Here is a 20,090-nt window from a genome sequence, read left to right on the forward strand (position 1 = left end):
GTCTCGGGTCTGATCGAGCAGGAAGCTTCCCACTGACATCATTGCTGATGTCAGTGGGGCCGCCCCCAAACGGCAAACGTTCCGTCGGGAACGCCTCCGTTTGGCCGGCCACCCCTCTGCCTGCCTCCCAAATGGGGCGAGCTGTCAATCACCATCGACAGCTCGCCCCCTTTGGTGCAAGACCTGTAGCGACGGAGCGCCCGTCGCTAGCCGGGTCTCGCGCATGCGCACGTCGGAGCCAGCTCTGACGTGCGCATGCCCAGTGGGCAAACATCGACCCGGTTGCGGGCGCTCAGCGCTTGCGACCAGGTCTGAAAAAGGCCCTAAGTGTTTGTGTAAAAGTAGCATTAAATTTAAACGTCTACGTTACATTATTCGATATACATCTAGTCTCAATACACCATGTAGCGCGAGGTCCCTAGTGCGAGTGAGGTCCAATGCAACTCTTCTATCAATAGGGTCTTCTTTGCCGAAAATGCATCTTAGTTGCAACGCAATGTGACTTGGATGCACCAGGAGATATTACTGATTAATTTGATATGCGACACTTATTTATTGCATATGAAGCACAATGGAACTTGGCATGGGAAAAAGCCTCGGCGGCTGATTCAGAGACTCCGTAACACACAGATATACAAGTGTCACATATCCAATTAATCAGCGCAATCTCCTGGTCTGCTAGCAGAGATGCTTGGGACCTGGTGCATTGGGGCTGTTTGGCGCGACTGGGGCAAGGATGAGTGAGGACACATCTGTATAATTAATCATGACGTGACTGTTGGCAAATATATAAAATATACCCCTTATACCTATACTAGCGTTTGCTCGCAGCTTCGCTCGCGTGAATGTCGGTTGTTGCTCAGCAGAACTAATTTTACAAAGACACTAGTGGCATCTAATATTGTGATGTATATTTTAGATTGTAGACATTGATCACAAAATGTCTTTGTAAACATTATTTGCAGTTTTTCCTTCAGGGATTAACACAAAAAGATGATTGGGGCTACTAACTCGTGAGCAAGCCATGTAATGCTGGCCCATTTGTGCCCAATTTATTGGATTGACATGTACAGTCAGGTGCATAAATATTGGGACATTGACAGAATTTTCATATTTTGGCCTCTATTCACCACCACAATGGCTTTGAAATGAAACAAACAAGATGTGCTTTAACTGCAGACTTTCAGATTTAATTTGAGGGTAATTACATCCAAATCAGGTGAACGGTGTAGGAATTACAATTGTTTCTATATGTGCCTCCCACTTTTTAAGGGGCCAAAAGTAATGGGACAAACTAAACAATCCTAAATCTAACTTTCACTTTTTAATACTTTGTTGCAAATCCTTTGCAGCCTGAAGTCTGGAACGCATAGACATCACCAGATGTTTCATCCCTGGTGATGCTCTGCCAGGCCTCTACTGCAAATGTCTTCAGTTCCTGTTTGTTCTGGGGGCATTTTCCCTTCAGTTTTGTCTTCATCAAGTGAAATGCATGCTCAATCGGATTCAGGTCAGGGGATTGACTTTGCCATTGCATAACATTCCACTTTTTAGCCTTAAAAAACTCTTTGGTTGCTTTTGCAGTATGCTTCGGGTCATTGTCCATCTGCACTGTGAAGCGCCGTCCAATGAGTTCTGAAGCACTTGACTGAATATGAGCATATAATATTGCCCGAAACACTTCAGAATTCATTCTGCTGCTTTTGTCAGCAGTCACATCATCAATAAATACAAGAGAACCAGTTCCATTGGCAGCCATACATGCCCACGCCATGACACTACCACCACCATGCTTCACTGATGAGGTGGTATGTTTTGGATCATGAGCAGTTCCTTCATTCTCCGTACACTTCTCTTCCCATCACTCTGGTACAAGATGATCTTTGTCTCATCTGTCCATAGGATGTTGTTCCAGAACTGTAATGGCTTTTTTAGATGTTGTTTGGCAAACTCTAATCTGGTCTTCCTGTTTTTGAGGCTCACCAATGGTTTACCTCTTGTAGTGAACCCTCTATATTCACTCTTGTGAAGTCTTCTCTCGATTGTTGGCTTTGACACATATACACCTACCTCCTGGAGAGTGTTCTTGATTTGGCCAACTGTTGTGAAGGGGTTTTTCTTCACAAGCAAAATAATTCTTCTGTTATCCACCGCAGTTGTTTTCCGTGGTCTTCCGGGTTTTTTGATGTTGCTGTGCTCTCCGGTGCGGTCTTTCTTTTTAAGAATGTTCCAAACAGTTGATTTGGCCACACCTAATGTTTTTACTATCTATCTGATGGGTTTGTTTTGATTTTTCAGCCTAATGATGGCTTGCTTCACTGATAGTGACAGCTCTTTGGATCTCATATTGAGAGTCGACAGCAACTGATTCCAAATGCAAATGTCACACCTAGAATCAACTCCAGACCTTTTACCTGCTTAATTGATAATGAAATAACAAGGGAATAGCCCACACCTGTCCATGAAATAGCTTTTGAGTTGATAGTCCCACTACTTTTGGCCCCTTAAAAAGTGGGAGGCACATATAGAAACCGTTGTAATTCCTACACCGTTCACCTGATTTGGATGTAATTACCCTCAAATTAAATCTGAAAGTCTGCAGTTAAAGCACATCTTGTTTGTTTCATTTCAAAGCCATTGTGGTGGTGAATAGAGGCCAAAATATGAAAATTCTGTCAATGTCCCAATATTTATGCACCTGACTGTATCTTAGCTTCTAGGTTATCTGTAGCTTCAGTTGCAGCTCAAAGAACCCTTTGGCTAAAGACCTGGAAGGCGGGTACAGGTTCCAAGAAAACCCTGGAATCTTGCCTTTTGTGGGGAAGGTATTGTTTGGACCAGAGCTGGATGACATAGTGTCTTCTCTGGCGACATCTAAATCTGCGGGATTGCTATCTATGACTTTCCCTAAGTATAGGCAGTCGTCAGCTTGGTTCTTTCGCCCACAGAGTAGGGCAAAGGGACAGTCTTCCTGTAGACAGGATCATTCCCAAAGGAGATGGCAGACCAAGAAATCCTTGTCAACCAAGCGTCCTGCTTCCAAGTCAGATGGTAAGCCCACTGCCTGATGGGGCAGGTCTCCCTCTGGGGGGGGGGGTCTCAGGGTTGGAGGCCGACTCCTACAGTTTTCTCAGGCCTGGCATCGGACCACGACAGATGCCTGGATCGAGAGGTGGTCTCTCAAGGTTACGCCATTACGTTCCAGAGGCATCCCCCTCAATGGTTTGTTTGTTAGGTTATCGGCCTTCCCGGTGTCTATTGGAGCCCTCCTGAGATCGGGAGTTATAATCCCCGTTCCTGTGACGCAACAGGGAAGGGGTTATTATTCATTTCAAAGGCATTGTGGTGGTGAATAGAGGCCAAAATATGAAAATTCTGTCAATGTCCCAATATTTATGCACCTGACTGTATACTGCAACTTCATGAGTCAAGATAAGCTGCCTGCTTAGTGCTATATAGTTGGATATTCCTGCAAAATAGATCTTGAGATATTTATATCTATGTAATTCTATATGCATACATATATAACTGCTTGTATTCGGAGTGTGCAATCTATGTATATATTGTGTGTGTGTGTGTATGTATGTATATATATATTTATATATATGTGTGTCATTTTGGACTTGAGGAGCCTGTGCAAGTTCTGATGAAAAAAAGTTTTGTCTTCATAGTTCATAAACAGTCCCTACAGGTATATTTGTCCCAAAAAATATATATTTATTTACATCAAGTCATTTTTGGCTTGAGGAGCCTGCACACTGTAAACACCGAGTATCAAGCATCTGGTTTTTCCTTTATTGCTCCTCTCCCTGATGTCACAGTGAGATAATACATACCTCAATTTCTTTCTAGGTGACTAAGCTATACAATATTGAACCCATAGTTTTTGCATGATACCGGAACGAATAGACAAACAAAAATTTTGGGGAAACAAAATTGTCTCCATAGTTCATACACAGTCCCAAGGAGTACATTTCTCCCAAAAATAATTTATGTACAGACACAACTATTACAACTTTATTATAAGTATAGATATATGATAACCAATGATTATTAAGAGATATGTAGCTGAGCCACGAGTTTCCCTAGTAATATAGTCAATATATAATCCATTAATAATTCTGTAGTCCTTTATGTAATATTATTAAAAGCTTATTATTATTATTTTTATTATCCTTTGTTTATATGGCGCAACAAGGGGTCTGCAGCTCCTTACAAAGTACAAAAACAGAAACAAACGTGACATACAATACAGTTCGTTGCAGAACATGGACATTGCTACATCAGCAGTCATATACTCAAGTAAGCAGCAAGGTGGATGAACCCAAAAGTTGGGTGGCGTTGTAGGCAGTGGAGAAGAGATGATGGTAGAAGTGTGGGAAGGAAAATCATATGAGGGAAGAGGGTCCTGCTCTTGAGAGGTTACAGTCTAAAGGGGAGGGGCAGACAGACATGGGTGACAGAGTGGAGAGACAGTGAGCATGGAGCAATGGGTTAGGATGAGAGCTGGTAGGCTTTGATGAGAAGTTGGTTTTGAGAGCCTGTTTGAAATTTTGCAGAGAGGTGTAAAGTATGAGAGGGAGAGAGTTCCAGAGGTAAGGAGCAGCACAGACCAAATCTGGGAGGAGAGACGGCATTCATGGGTGGAGTGAAGAGGGCAGGCAGGAGTGTGAAAAGAGATGAGGTCAGCGATGTAAATAGGAAATGATTCTGTAAGAGAGTGCTTTGTAAGAGAGTGTGAGAAAGTTTAATTGAGTTCTGAGGGGTAAGGGGAGCCAGTTTACAATGTGTAGGAGAAGAGAGGCAGATGTACAGTAGTGCATTTGCAGAGGAAGATGAACCAGACAGCAGCATTGAGGACAGATTGAAATGGAGACAGGTGTGAATCAGGGAGGCCAGATAAGAGGAGGTTGCAGTAGTTCAGTCTGGAGTTGACCAGTGAGTGGATGATGGTCTTCGTTGCCTGCATGGTGAAAACGGGTCTGATTCTGGAGATATTTTTGAGTTGGAAACAGCACGACTGTGAGAGGTGAATGGATGTGTGGTTTAAAGGAGATGGATGAGTCAAGGATGACTCCAAGACAATGCACTTGCGGGCTAGAGGAGATGGTGGTGGTGTCAATAGATAAAGAATTTGTGGGAGGTGAGGGTATTCGAGAGGGTGGTAAGATTATCACCTCAGTCTTGGACATAATATGTTAATTAGTAATTTATAAGCAGTATGGGAGTATCTCTCCTTGAAATTGAATATAGATTTCTCAAAAGTGATATCAAAAGATAAGATCATATGCATATCTTATCTTTTAATGTCACTTTTGAGAAATCCATAATCAACTTCAAGGAGAGATACTTCCATACTGTTTATGTATTACTAATTAACTTATTAGTAAGTAATTTAATATATTTTGACATTACAGTGGAGCTACAGAATTATTAATGGTTTATAGAGTGACTTTATTACTGAAGAACTCAGGGCTTAGCAACATATCCCTTGAAAAATTACCATTGGTTACTCTATATATGGTAAATAGGTTATGTTTTATATTTTCACCAACAGTCACAGATCATGATTAATTATTAACGTTACATAGATGTGTATATTTAATACTAGTTTTGCACAAACACATAGAATTCAGATAAAGAAAGGTCTTAATTTCTGATCAGATAGAGAAAGGTCTTATTTTTGGCAGTATCAGAGAAGAATTATTTCCCACTGTGGAACACATTAGGGAAGCCACAGGATACCTTGGGGAGGCTGCAATAGATGCTGGGCTGGTTTGTGTCCTGTGGCATTGATCCTGGAAGGGTGAATACAGCCTCAAAGAAGACTCTGCATTGTCTTCCGTTTGCAAGGGAGGTTTTGTTTGCTACTGAATTGAACAAGATTATTTCTTTGACAAGTAATTTTCTTCCCTCCTCTACTCCAAGGCAGAATGGTCTGTCTTTTTGGTTTCTTTAGTTCACTCAGACAACAGGGGACAGGTAGATAACAACTGAATTTGACAAGGTGGCAAGCTCAAGTTCTTGATGAGGTCAGTAAAAAGAGTAAGCAGTCTTGGGGACACCTTGCTCAGGGGCTAAACCGGCAAGTAAGTGGCTGGCATGACAGTTGGGACACCCTGAGTGTAGTTGGAGTTCACCTGGTGCACTTCAGAAAAAAGTTGTTGGATTCCATTTCAGATGCTTTTGGTGACGGGATTATTTTCATAGTTTATCATAAGACCTAGCCTGTCCAGTCTCAAGTACTGCATACTGGACACTCTCCCTATCACTTTTGGATCATTTTATTTTTTTTTCATTCTACTTTTTTCACCACAATGTTGTATACTCCATTATATCTTTTTGGGCTATGTTAGTTGTTCTGAATAACTCTTGCAGCCGGGAGGAGCCTGTTCAAGTGCCAGATATAAAAGAGTCCAGACTTCTTTCTCCATTCACTGTAGCCCAAGATTTCCATTGTCCCCCATGGAGTTAGAGGAAGGGATGTAAGTAAAAAAAAAATAAAAAATTCTTATTTTTTTCCCTCTTTACTCAGTATTTCTCCTGTGAGTTTTATATAATGCCAGTAAATGTGTTGATCATGTAGAGTTTGCAAGTCTATACAATGGCTTCTGAGGGAATGTTTAAAACATATTGTGTTTTCTTGTAACTTAGGTGAAATGAGGAACGACTTGTATATCACTATAGAAAAAGGAGAATTTGAAAAGGGTGGTAAAAGTGTTGCAAGAAATGTACAAGTTACAATGGTCATTGTGAACAATGAGGGTCAACTTCTAAAGGTAATCCTACTACAGATTTATTTGTACTCTTTCAATTAGATTTTGGCTATCATTTGTTGCTATAAATATATAAATACCTATAATACAGTGTACATTGATATCAAAACTGGCCCCTGCTCCTGGTATACAAAGATATTTATATAGGTATAAGTGTATATTTTATCCAGAGTGTCAATTATGTATGAATGTACACTGAAGTGCCAAAAATCATGGGATAAATGCCTAGTATCATGTAGCCCGTCGAAGTGCAGCAACTCGAAGTAGCATCGATTCCACAAGTGGACGAAATACCACTGGAGAGATGTTGACCCATGCCATCTGGATAGCTTCCCACAGCTCCCTTATATTTTTGGGTGCAGGATCTTGGGTGCGAATGGCCCTCTCCACCACGTCCTATAAATGCTCGATTGGATCCATGTTGGGTGAACGTAGTGGCCACACCATTCGTTGGAACTCTCCAGATTGTTCCTTGAACCAATTCTGGACAACTTTGGACCGATGACAAGGTGCATTACCCTGCTGGAATATTCCATTGTTGTGGGGATACATGAAGTCCATAAATGCTCATCAAGTAATGCAACAGAGTCGTCACCGGTCAATGACTTATTAATTCGGACTAGCGGATCCAACCCATGCCAAGTGAACACAACCCACACCAATATGGAACCACCACCAGCCTTCATGGTGCCTTGGGGTTAACGGCCTTATGGGGTCTGTGCCACACCCAAACCCTACCATCAGCCAAAAACAACTGGTACCATGACTCATCGGACCATGCCAGTCATCAATGGTCCAATTAGCAACTTAATGAGCCTAGGTGACGCGCTGTGTCCGGTGTCATATTGTTAACGGGCACTCTGGTGGGTCTTCTGCTCCCATATCCAATGGAAGCTAGAACGCTGCACTGACCTGCCGGATGTGCATCTGGTATCTCCTGTATTGAATGTGGATGTGATTTGAGCCAGTGTCGCTTGTCTGCCACCACCAAGAATTCTGGCCAAAACGCTGGTAACGATGAATAAGCATCAGTGGTGCCCTGTCCATGTTGGGTGGGTAATCCCTTCCATGAGGTATTCCCGGTACACACGTGACACCATAGATCGAGGAATGTCTTATCCATCAGGCACCCACTATCATACCCTGTTCAAACTCTGATAATTCACGTCGCCTTGCCATGAGCAACCTAGCCAGTGTTCTAAACTGACTCTCAAGATTTTCAGATTACATCTGATGAAGGTCTCGGCATTTCCAAGACGTCACCGTACGGTGATGCCATCTACCATTACCTTTACATACTATTCCATGAGTTTTGGCACTTCAGTATATATGGGTTTGTATTCAGAGTAGAAGGGGAGCTATCATCAACACCTTTGGACATTCATTGTGATGCAGGAAGCAAAGTACAAGTAAGGGTTTCAAAGGAGTGACTCCAGAAAATGCTGTTAGGCCAAAACTAGGATAGGGCAGTGTCCCAGGGACCAGCGGAGTTTATGGTTCCAATGAAAGTTCACCAAAGTTGAAAGCCAAATGAGAAGTAATATCTCTTAGCTATGGATGTCACAGAGTTTTTTAATACTTTTAAAATCAGGCTGTTTCAGGGTACAGCAAATGGATAATAAACAAGGGCTACAGCAATAAGGCATTCAAGAAGTTTTGGATTAGTGAAGAGAAACAATTCTAGCAATTTCAGAAGGTGGATCAATGGTTGTTCTTCAGGGGAGAAATAAGCATTGTAAACCGTTTTAATACTGTGTCAGTGGGGTTGGCTATATTACATAGTCAAAATGTAGACATTGAAAACATACCATAGTGCAACTAAGCAGAGGATTTGCAGCCACAGCAATTAGTGTATGGTGTGGCACATAACAGACGCACAGTTATACCCCTAGTACACCAACATGAAAATCCCAGGTTGTTGCATGTGAACGCGCATCAACCTGGGATTTTCGTCAGTGTAAATAGATCCACCCGAGTCTAGTGACCCGGGAATCCAACTCTGGTAGCTTGCAGGGTTGGCCACGGGTTGTTCCCGTGTCACCCTGCAGTGTAAACAGCTCGATACTGGTCACGATGACCCCCGGGTCTTACCGCATGCAACCCGATTGGCCCGCTTCAGTGGCGCTTCGACATTACATAATCTCCAAGCGTCCACTGCAACGCCGGAAAAGCCAGGTCACTGCAGACCCCGCTCCCGTGTGAACGGTGCTGACCCGGGAACACCCCGGTTTGACGCCTCAGTGTAAAAAGGGTCTGTCCCACTGCTTGGGGGTCATCAGCTGCATAGTCAGGTAGACGATGCAGCTGACGACCCCACGGGAGTGCGCACCGCACAACATAGTGCGTACACGCTTAAAGATTTTAACGATTTGTCGTTCTGATCCGTCGGATTTGGGTAAACTTGTCTGGTGTGCACGGCTGCCATCAGAAATTGTGGGGCCCGGGACTGACAAAATAGACAACCTTTCCCCCTGTATTTCTGCTACTCTGAACCCTGCAATGTCTCTCCATCTCCAGCCAGCCCTATTCTGTCTCCCCACCCAGCACCCCTTTTATGTCACCAGCCACCTCCAGCTTGTGTGTCCCCAGCCAGCACCCCTTTTATGTCCAAAGCCAGCACCCCCTTCTGTCTTCCCAGCCAGCACCCCCTTCTGTCTTCCCAGCCAGCACCCCCTTCTGTCTTCCCAGCCAGCACCCCCTTCTGTCTTCCCAGCCAGCACCCCCTTCTGTCTTCCCAGCCAGCACCCCCTTCTGTCTTCCCAGCCAGCACCCCCTTCTGTCTTCCCAGCCAGCACCCCCTTCTGTCTTCCTAGCCAGCACCCCCTTCTGTCTCCCCAGCCAGCACCCCCTTCTGTCTCCCCAGCCAGCACCCCCTTCTGTCTCCCCAGCCAGCACCCCCTTCTGTCTCCCCAGCCAGCACCCTCTTCTGTCTCCCCAGCCAGCGCCCCTTTCTTTCTCCGCAGCCAGCCCCCTTTTTGTGTCACCTGCCAGCCCCATCTTTTGTGTCACCAGCCAGCCCCCCCTTTTGTGTCTCCAGCCAGCCCCCCCTTTTGTGTCTCCAGCCAGCCCCTCCTTTTGTGTCACCAGCCAGCCCCCCCTTTTGTGTTACCAGCCAACCCCAGCCTGTGTGCTTCCAGTCAGCCCCAGCCTGTGTGCTTCCAGCCAGCCCCAGCCTGTGTATCTCAACCAGCATCAGTCAGTTACCTTACCTTGGCAGCTGCTCGTCTTCACCTCACGGCTACTTTCAGCAGTACGGTGCGATGTCACGCGTGCTGCGCCGAATTTAAAAAAAAATCCTTTATTGTACATGTTATGCCCCTGTCACCGGGCCTGTAGAATTGACCCGACATGGGGGAGACAGGGGCTGTGGGCCTGTTAAGCCACTGAGGGGAGCTCTTGGAACTGTCCTGAGCTCCCGGTGGCCTGGGGTGGTAGGAGCCAGGGGAGGGCCCCATTTTGTCCTGATCCGGGACTCCAGTCTTGGCAGTCCCCTCATGACGGAGGCTCTGCTAATGTATATGCACCTTAAGAGCACACATCTGTGGCAGGGCATGCTGGCCTGTGTGGTGCCGCAGTAGCAATCATTGGGACACCATCTTTGATTCTACTGTTCATATTCTATTTGCAATGAAACTGTTGACTGGACATGCTTATCACAGTCAGACTGATTTGCAATTATCAACTCTTATGATACTATTGTCATATGCTAATTGCAATCATCATCTGGGTTTGCTCTTTGCAATCAGTCTGACATGACAGGCTCACTGAAAACTGGTCACCACTAGTCTATTTGCCTCTTTCTGTAACCCGATTGTCGGAGGGAAAAATCTGAACTCTGCGTGCGGATTCGAACCTATCCGAGCCTGCACATCCCTAATAAAAAAAAAAAAAAATATATATATATATATATATATATTAGTGATGAGCGGGTCCGAGTACGGCTCGGGGTTTCCCCGTCTGACTGGGATCTCCAAGCGAGGCAAAACGTCATCATATCCCACTGACGGATTCTCGTGGGTTTTGGATTGTGTAGAAGTCCCTCACCCACAGTGATCGGCGCCATTTGCTTGCTGAGTCCCGGGCTGTCAGGGCTATGCTTCATCCAAGAGGGGCTGCTGTGTCCATCCAGGGTCTGCTGTGTCCATCCAGGGGTTGCTGTGTCCAACCAGGGGCAGTGGCTGCTGTGTCCATCCAGGGGCTGCTGTGTCCAGCCAGAGGTTGTTGTGTCCATCTGGGGCAGGGGCTGCTGTGTCCATCCAGAGGCTGCAGTGTCCATCCAGGGATTGCTGTGTCCATACAGGGCAGGGTCTGCTGTGTCCATCCAGGGGTTGCTGTGTCCATCCAGAGGTTGTTGTGTCCATCTAGGGAAGGGGCTGCTGTGTCCATCTAGGGAAGGGGCTGCTGTGTCCATCCAGGGAAGGTGCTGCTGTGTCCATCCAGAGCAGGGGCTGCTGTGTCCATCCAGGGGCAGGGGCTGCAGGGGTCTATTCGTAAAAAATATTGTCACACTGTAACTGGAAAACGCAGTGTATTCGTAAAAAATATTCACATTGTAAGTGGAAAACGCAGTGTAGTCGTAAAAAATATTGTCACACTGTAAGTGGAAACCGCAGTGTAGTCGTAAAAAATATTGTCACTAAGTGGAAAACGCAGGGTATTCATAAAAAATATTGTCACAGTAAGTGGAAAACGCAGTGTAGTCGTAAAAAATATTGTCACTAAGTGGAAAACGCAGTGTATTCGCAAAAAATATTGTCACAGTAAGTGGAAAATGCAGTGTATTTGTAAAAAATATTGTCACACTATAAGTGGAAAATGCAGTGTATTCGTAAAAAATATTCACACGAAGAGCAGTATTCAAATAGTTTTGCACCCGCGGAAAAGTTTTGCATGCCGTACTTTTTGCCGACATCGTGTGTTTTGGATGCAAAAACTTTTTGTACGCGCCCACGCTATTCGCCGTATTTAATTCCAAAAGACGCGAAAACTGGACCCGGCGAATGTGAAACAGGCAGAAAGTGCTGCCAGAATTGGGGAAATCAGCCTGATCCAACAAAAAAGATGCACTAACATTGGGGATCACTGCAGATGTGCCGGAATAGCCCTACTAAAGCAATTTGGGGTACTTAACTTGTGTCAATATCGGCTTATTTGCATCTTTGCACAAGTGGTGAAGAATGTAAGCAGTATTTTTTTTTGGTGAAAATAAGTGGTCCTGTCAAATTTGGGTTACCGTACTTGAAAATGTGCTAGCATATTTTAAAGTCGCTAAAGTGAACTATTAAATGACATGAAAAATGCACCTGTTAAAACACCTGCAATCCTAAAAGCACCTCACATACTTGCAGACCCCCAAAAAGTGTATTTCGCTACTTTTATGCTTGTACCCCCACTTTGTACTTTCTCGTCCCCAAAATGAAAGTACGTTTTTCGGGTGTTCCTCCCTTTTTTTTTTTTTTTTTAGGGATTTTGCGATGCAATTATCCTTTGGGAGGCTGTCCCACAGGTTCTGAGTGGTTTCCCCACCTTTGCAGCCCAAAATTTTAAAAAATGCACTTCTTATCTCCTGCTATTCAGAGGCAATCTTTTTCGCCTATTACATTGCATTAATTTTCTGCGTGCGCGAAAAGTATTTGGAATTGAATACGGAGCTAAGTTTCCGTCAGGCAAAAAGTTGCAATTGTCGAAACTTTTTTGCGGATCTTGGCTTTTCGCACCTAATTGAATACGGCCATAAGTGGAAAACGCAGTGTATTCATAAAAAATATTGTCACACTGTAAGTGGAAAACAGTGTATTCGTAAAAAATATTGTCACACTAAGTGGAAAATGCAGTGTATTCGTAAAAAATATTGTCACACTGTATGTGAAAAACGCAGTGTATTCCTAAAAAATACTGTGACACTATAAGTGGAAAACGCAGTGTATTCGTAAAAAATATTGTCACACTGTAGGTCGTTGATACCGCAGTGTAATATTTTAAATTGGTACAAATTGACGTGTGTGCTGTACCCCACTTAATTTGTGTTTGTTAATATGGAGAACGATCAGTTGAGAGGAGAGCAGGAACCACATACTAGTGGTGGAGCTACTGCCAGTGCCACCAGTCATGATGATACTAGTCCATCTACATTATCTACTAAAACCGATGCCCAAGAGCATACAGGGCTTAAGTCAAGGCATCTAAAATCAAGCAAGCAATGTTTTACAGCGTTAAAGAAAACAAAATTAAAAGCTAAGTTAGCTGCAGAAAAACAAAAATTTGGCAATATGCCATTTACTACACAAAGTGGCAAGTAAAGGATAAGGCCTTCATTTATGACTGGTGGTTCTGCATCTTATGATGATGTAAGCCCTTCTCCTTGTAGAAGTGTTAAAAAAATGAAAATCGCTAAGGCACATGAACCAACTGTGTGCTCAGAAAAGTAACAGATCCCCGAGGAGAGTCCAAGTGTGTCCGCTGTTGCCATGTGTGAGCCTGACCTTTCTAATACTGTACTTGAAGAGGATCCTTCTTCCACCATTTGTGTGCCCTCTGCAAATGTGGGGATGAGGAGCACAAGTCAACATGCTGACGTAAAAATCGAGGATGCTTCTGTGGAATTGCACCAGGAGGATATTTCTGTAGTTGGGGCTAACAAGGATGTTGTTGATGATGATGAGGATGTTGATGCCGAGGATGTTTGTGTAAAAACTGTAAATTAGGCAACAGTTGTTGCCCATGGTAGGAAAAAGCCCATTGTTGTCATGCCTGGGCAAAGGACCAAAAATCCACTGCTCATGTGTGGAATCATTTCCATCCAAATCCGGACAACAGTTGTCAAGCCATCTGTAACGTTTGCCAAGCAAGAGTGAGTAGAGGTAAGGACCCTAACCATCTAGGAACCTCCTCCCTGTTACGTCACTTGCAGCACATTCATCAAATTGAAAAGTGTTTTTCAAATTTAGAAATTTTGGCTAAAAAAAAATAACATAAATCAGTCCAGTGTCACCTAGCTGCTCCCTTCTCTCTGGATCCAAGCGCCTGCAGTCTCCACCACCAACACCTGCATCATCATCAACATCCTCAATCGTGATCGGAAGTAGTCCTGCATCCAATTTCATAAGAATGACTGACTCCTCTCCTATCCGTGGTTCCTCAGAAGGATCCTTGAGTACGCCTGTTGTTGCTGCTGCTGTGAGTGGATCTTCATCCCAGAAGGGAACCAGGAAGAAGACTATTATTAGTAGTTTAACCAAACAATTGACTGTCAAATAATCCTTTGCAATGGGGAACAAGTATGACAGCAGACACCCAGTTGCACAGTGGATTATTGATGCCATAACAGCTATGCTGGTATTAGATGTGTGTCCAGTATCCGCCATTAATGCAGTGGGTTTTAGACAGTTAATTTAGGTCCTGTGTCCCCGCTACCATGTCCCTTCTATATTCCACTTCTCTAGAATAGCAATTTCCTATCTTTACAAGGACATTAAAAAAAACCTTATTAATGTCCTCCAAAATGCTGTTGTGCCCACTGTCCATTTAACCACAGATATGTGGACAAGTGGGACAGGGCAAACTAAAGATTACATGACTGTAACAGCCCACTGGGTAGGTGTATTGCCTCCAACAGTGCAAACAGCAGCAACAAATGCCAGCTCATTCAGAGGCAGGCTACTCTGTGTATCACCGGTTTCAGTAAGAGACATACTGCTGAGTACCTCTTAGAAAAACTCAGGGAAATCATTGCAAAATGGCTTACCCCACTTGGACTCTCTTCGGGATTTGTGAATTCTGACAATGCCACCAATATTGTGCGAGCATTACATCTGGGCGAATTCGAACACATCCCATGTTTTGCTCACACACTTAATTTGGTGGTGCAACATTTTTTTTAAAATGACAGGGGCATGCAGGAGATGCTCCTGGTGGCCCAAAAGATTTTGTGACATTTTTCGACATTCAGCAACTGCGTGTCGAAGATTGCAGCACCTGCGAGAACTGTTGAATTTGCCCTGCCATCAGCGGAAGCAAGAGGTAGTAACTAGCTGTAATTCTACCCTCTATATGCTTCAGCGGATGGAGGAGCAGCAAAAGGCCATCCAAGGCTACACTACAGCCTATGACATTGGGAAAGAAGCAGGAATGCACCTTAGTCAAGCGCAGTGGAGAGTAATTTCCATGTTGTGCAAGGTTCTCAAACCCTTGGAACTTGCCACATGTGAAGTTAGTTCAGACACTGCCAGCTTGAGTCAGGTCATTCCCCTAATCAGACTTTTACAAAAACAGCTGGAGAAACTGAAGGAGGTGCTGAAATGGAGTGATTCTGCTAAGTATGTTGGACTTGTAGATCAAGCCCTTCATTCGCTTCGCCAGGATCCAAGGGTTCAATCTCTTGAAATCAGATCACTATATTTTGGCGACCATACTTGATCCTAGGTTTAAGTCATACCTTGCGCCTTTCTTTTGGACGGACATAAATATGAAAAGATGCATAGAGCTTTTGGCGAAAAAATTGTCAGCTCAAGCGGCACATGACACGGCAGCATCTCCTCCTTCAGTTTTTGCGGCTGCCAGGAAATAACTACATTTTCCTCAGAGACTCACTGCTCGTGGTGATGCAGATCAGTCAACAAAACCTAATGACATCTGGTTGGGTCTGAAAGAACTGCGTACAATTAGTGACATGTCTACCGTGACTTTGTCTGATACGGTCACCATTCAGAGAATGGTAGATGATTATTTTAGGGATAGCATCCAAATAGGCATGTCACACAGTCCGTTTCACTACTGGCAGGAAAAAGACGCAATTTGGAGTCCCTTACACAAACTGACTTTGTTTTACTTAAGTTGCCCACCCTCCAGTGTGACCTCTGAAAGAGTTTTCAGCGCAAACGGAAACTTGTCAGTGATCGGCGTAGGAGGTAACTTCCCCAAATGTGGAAAAGATGATGTTCAACAAAATGAATTACAAATTTCACGAGGAAGACCGTCACCAGCAATTAAGTCAAAAAAATAAAGAAGCGCCTGTAATGGTGGATTCCAGCGGGGATGATTTAATATTGTGTGAAGAAGAGGACACACTGATGGGGATGATGATGACGACATCTGATCTTACCTATGTTGTAAAGCCAGTTTTTGTATGGGATCATTGCCACCAATGTCCACTGTGCATTGGCAGCTTGTTTTGTGGGGGGGTCTAACAAACCAATCATTTCAGCCACAAGTGGCAGTCCCTGTCGCTGAAGTTATTGGTTTTTTAAACTGTGTATGTCCTGTTTCATTCATATATACAACATAAGGATGGGTTGGAGGGCCCAAGGACAATTCCAACTTGTACCTCTTTATTTTGCATTATGTGCTGTTTGGGGCATTGCTTGGCGCATTAACATTTTTAATTTTATGGTTTATGAATGTCCAGAAATTGTAATTGCCACAGACAGCATCTCCTGCATGCCCCTTTCATTTTTTTTAAAGAAGATTCTGAACCACCAAATTGATGGGGTGGGCAAATATGAGCAGCAGCACAGAGCATCTTCCTTTCAGGATGTGTGCAATAAAAGTGCACTGCAAATACGTTTAATACAAAAATTAGTTGTGTATATTTGTTACATACAAATATATTTACATGGTACATACAGTGCGTAAAACAGGCTGAGGTAACCTGAAGCACGCCACTTGTTGTTGACAAATAACTCCCAGTAGGCCCAGCAAACATCACAGATACTGGGAGTTCTAATTCAGCCAGAGAACTACAGGCTGCTTTCCTCTTATGTAAACAGCAAGTCTTGGTCCCATTATCCCTAACATCCTCCCTGAGTACAAACTAGTAACCATCTGTTTACAGTATGTTCTAGCAGCACCTCAACAAGCAAGGCACCTCATTTTTTTTATTAGATAGTGAAGTATAAAAAATTAAAAAATCCTCCTCCAGATCAAAAAAGTCTTTTTAGGAACTGAAGAACTTGATCCTAGATTGATCTTCATTCATAATTTTTTTAAAGAATCAAAGCATTAAATTAAATAAATTAAAAGCTAATCAATCTTTCCGTCCTTTCCCTGTCTTCAGTACATAAACATAGTCCAACTCCATCCGGCCTCTGACCTAGTTAAGGAAAACATTCTTGGTTTTTAAAATTCCTAGGGGTCGTATAGTTTATTAAACTGCCATCCTGTCTACCACTGCAATGCCACTCTGTGCCATGTGTGAAGGTGAACTGCCACATGTAAGTGCCGCCCACTGCTGTCGCTTAGCTTAGTCAGCTAGCTAGCTGGATGCAACCTTTTGACCCTAAACTAGATGAAAAAAAGCAATATTGTGAGGTGGTCAAAATTGACTGGAAATTACTGGAAATAAATGTTATTGAGGTTAATAATACTGTAGGAACAAAAACAGGCCTAAATTATGTGATTTTAGCAATTTTTATGATTTTTTTTCCAAAAAAATACAGATACAACAACAAAACCCGCAAAGACGGTTTTGGCAAAACCAATCCAGATCCAAAACACAAGGAGATTCAGACCCAAAACCAAAATATATATATTCAGTGATGTGCGGTCAGGTGAGGCAGAGTCTTTCCTGACGTACTTGGATATACTCCAGAGTTTGACTACACACACATACACAATAAAGGGGCCAGCTGAACGGGATCCACTCCTCCTTATGATGCCAATGGAGGGCAATAGGAGTGGAGGGGCAATGGTGCCTAGGTTATGAGAGACCCCCTTTCAGTGTGTTGGATGCACTGGCTCAAAGTTTTGCAGCACCTGTTATGTGAACATACAGAGGCACAACAGGGTGACTGAGCTTGGGAGTGCCCACACAGGGAAATAGCAGGGGAGTAGAGTGGTCTCAGGGAAAGTACACTGCTGACAGCTCCGCAGGACAGACACAGTTGATATTCAGGAAACCAGATAAAGTAAATAGACTCACAGTTATGCAGAAGGACTTGAGTCTCCCAAGAAGGAAAGAGAGGCTGGCTGGCTGGTTCTGTGTATCCACTGCAGCAGGCCAGACAAGCTCTGTGATTTACAGATCCGTAGGCAGTGAAGCGGCCAGTCCAGGAGAGTGGTCTGACAGGGAGCAGACTACACCGCTGCAAAGGATAGCGGAGTCGGCCAGGATGTCCAGGTAGCACACAGCCTGTACAAACAGCCAGACGAAGGAGGAGCATCCTATGAGATCCGCGGTCATGCACACAAACTGAAAGGTGGTCCAGTTACTGCATCTAGTACCCTGTTTAGCCCCACTCCATGGTGAAGTCGCCAAGGTCTGGAGCATTGTGGTGGAAGAATGTGCAGGGATGTACATTGTCCAGCCCCTATAGTAACTGTACTTCAATCTGCACAGACAGGAGGTTCTGGAATGCCGAAACGCCCGTTCTGTGCAAAAGTTTTACGTAGGAGTGGAAAAAATGCTGCAAAGTAAGAATGCTTTCAAAAATAGAAGTGTTAAAACTTTTCACCGATCGCAGCTCTTCTCCTCTAATTGAATACGGGCCTTAGACAGATACTTGAATTTTGAATATCTAAAACTGCTAAAAGTAGGTATGCTATTTTATGGCATTGTTATTAGTTTAGAGTTTTCATTCTTTAGGCATTTGAGCTTCCCATGTTATATCTTTTCAGGGAAGCACTTTGGTAAATAACGAGTCATGTCAGTGTCAGAAATATTACCTGTTTCATTTTTCATGCCTCCATCTTAATTTCGTAAACCAGAGCTTACACTGCCAATAATGCACTCAGGGCTAGTCATAAATTTATAATAACATATAAGCCTACATCTCCTATTGGAACATTGGGGCTCATTAAGCAAAGCCAGCAATCCACCCTTAACATGCCAGAACTGCTAAAACCAAACTAATTTCAGACAAGACTTTCCAATAGCTCAAATCTCTTTAGTGTGCCCAAAATTGACACTGTTGCCGATACATAATCACCACCCATACTCTTCTGGTTCCTTAGCCCCATCCTCATGCACTGCAGCCTGTAACATATAGACAGAATCTGCTCATAATAAGGTATCTGTGAAGTGCTTTCCTTTCATCAAGAAAAAGAATATAGAACATTTAACACAAAACTATAAGTTAAACTCAAGTTACTCCCACTTCTAACGATGATTCTCAACGTGGCAAAGAAAGTTATTCTGAAGAAAAAGCATCTGTCCTGCACCCCCCACATTAGCAGATGTCCAATGCTCTCTCCTAGAACTTCTACACTTTGAAAGATGAACAACTTATAACTGATATAGAAAAAGGTGTGGAGAAATGCTATGATAAGTGGGGACCATTTATAGAATATTTATCCCTGGAGACTCAGCAGGACATCTTGAAGGTTTTTGAAACGACTAATTAGCTTCTATTTCTGAGATTATCCAACAGCCCTTATTCTGCCGGCCCCTGCTGAAAATCGCTTAGCTCTACAAGTTGTGTTGGCATTCTAGACAATATTGTTATTCATTCATGGGTTGCGTCAGGCTTCTTCTTCTTTTCTTTTTGTGTTTTCTTTCTTTTCCTTTTATTGCCGTTTATTGTAACGTGGTCTATTATATGGAATCCTTCTCTTAATCTTCTGTTTTTCAAAGTATTTATTCATATGTTCGTATTGGGGAGTTTCTAATACATCTGTAATATACAATGTTCATTTACTACACATCATAACTCTGTTCGTGATTATGGTTCATCATGGGAGACTTCTACATATTTAATTACTTCTTTATTCAACATTGCTGACAAGTTAATTTTCTCTCCAGCTCATTTATATGCATATGAACATGTATCTTCCTTCGCAATGTTTGCATAAATGTTTTTGTAATTCTTAAAAAAGCCAATAAAGAGATTTTAAAAAAATACACAATATTATAAGTAAAAATATGTAATATGAAATAATTAAAATGTTTTATTTATTTTTCTAAAACTACTACTACTCAACATAATTTATTGCAAGTAATGCACCTAATGCTGTAAAATGTAAGAATACTAGAAGTCACCTCTGCATTCTATGATCTGCATAATAACAGCTTGCTTTATTTGATCATTCCCATGTCTGGGGAGAATTTGTATGAAATGTCCTGATAAAGCATTTTATGTCAAGATACAGTTGCTTTAATGACATCGCAACCCATAGGAGGACATTGTAAACATTGTAAACTGCTTTCATATAGAGAAGCCATTGGTCAAATAAAAGCAAAATTAGATATTTGCAAAGTCCAAGGTCTTGACCCACTCCATTTCTGGACTGGTTCAGCTATAAAGGGGTAATAGATTGAACTAGCATGCTGAGATCATTTTAGAAGTTTGAATACTTAATATTTTTCTGTAACCTATTCCACCA

At 43.1% G+C, this 20,090-nt stretch overlaps 1 protein-coding gene across 1 annotated transcript in view; it reads left to right on the forward strand.

Annotated features, from left to right (window-relative positions):
* DOCK4 (dedicator of cytokinesis 4) overlaps nucleotides 1-20,090 on the forward strand; it is a 422,657-nt gene that overhangs the window by 227,926 nt on the left and 174,641 nt on the right. The window contains exon 14 of the mRNA XM_088457720.1: nucleotides 6,655-6,779. Coding sequence (XP_088313846.1) covers nucleotides 6,655-6,779 — 125 coding nt within the window. The remainder of the gene's footprint in view (nucleotides 1-6,654; nucleotides 6,780-20,090) is intronic.

The sequence above is a fragment of the Taudactylus pleione genome, unplaced genomic scaffold (assembly GCF_031769625.1).
Source record: "Taudactylus pleione unplaced genomic scaffold, aTauple2 ptg000041l, whole genome shotgun sequence".
Lineage (NCBI taxonomy): Eukaryota > Metazoa > Chordata > Amphibia > Anura > Myobatrachidae > Taudactylus > Taudactylus pleione.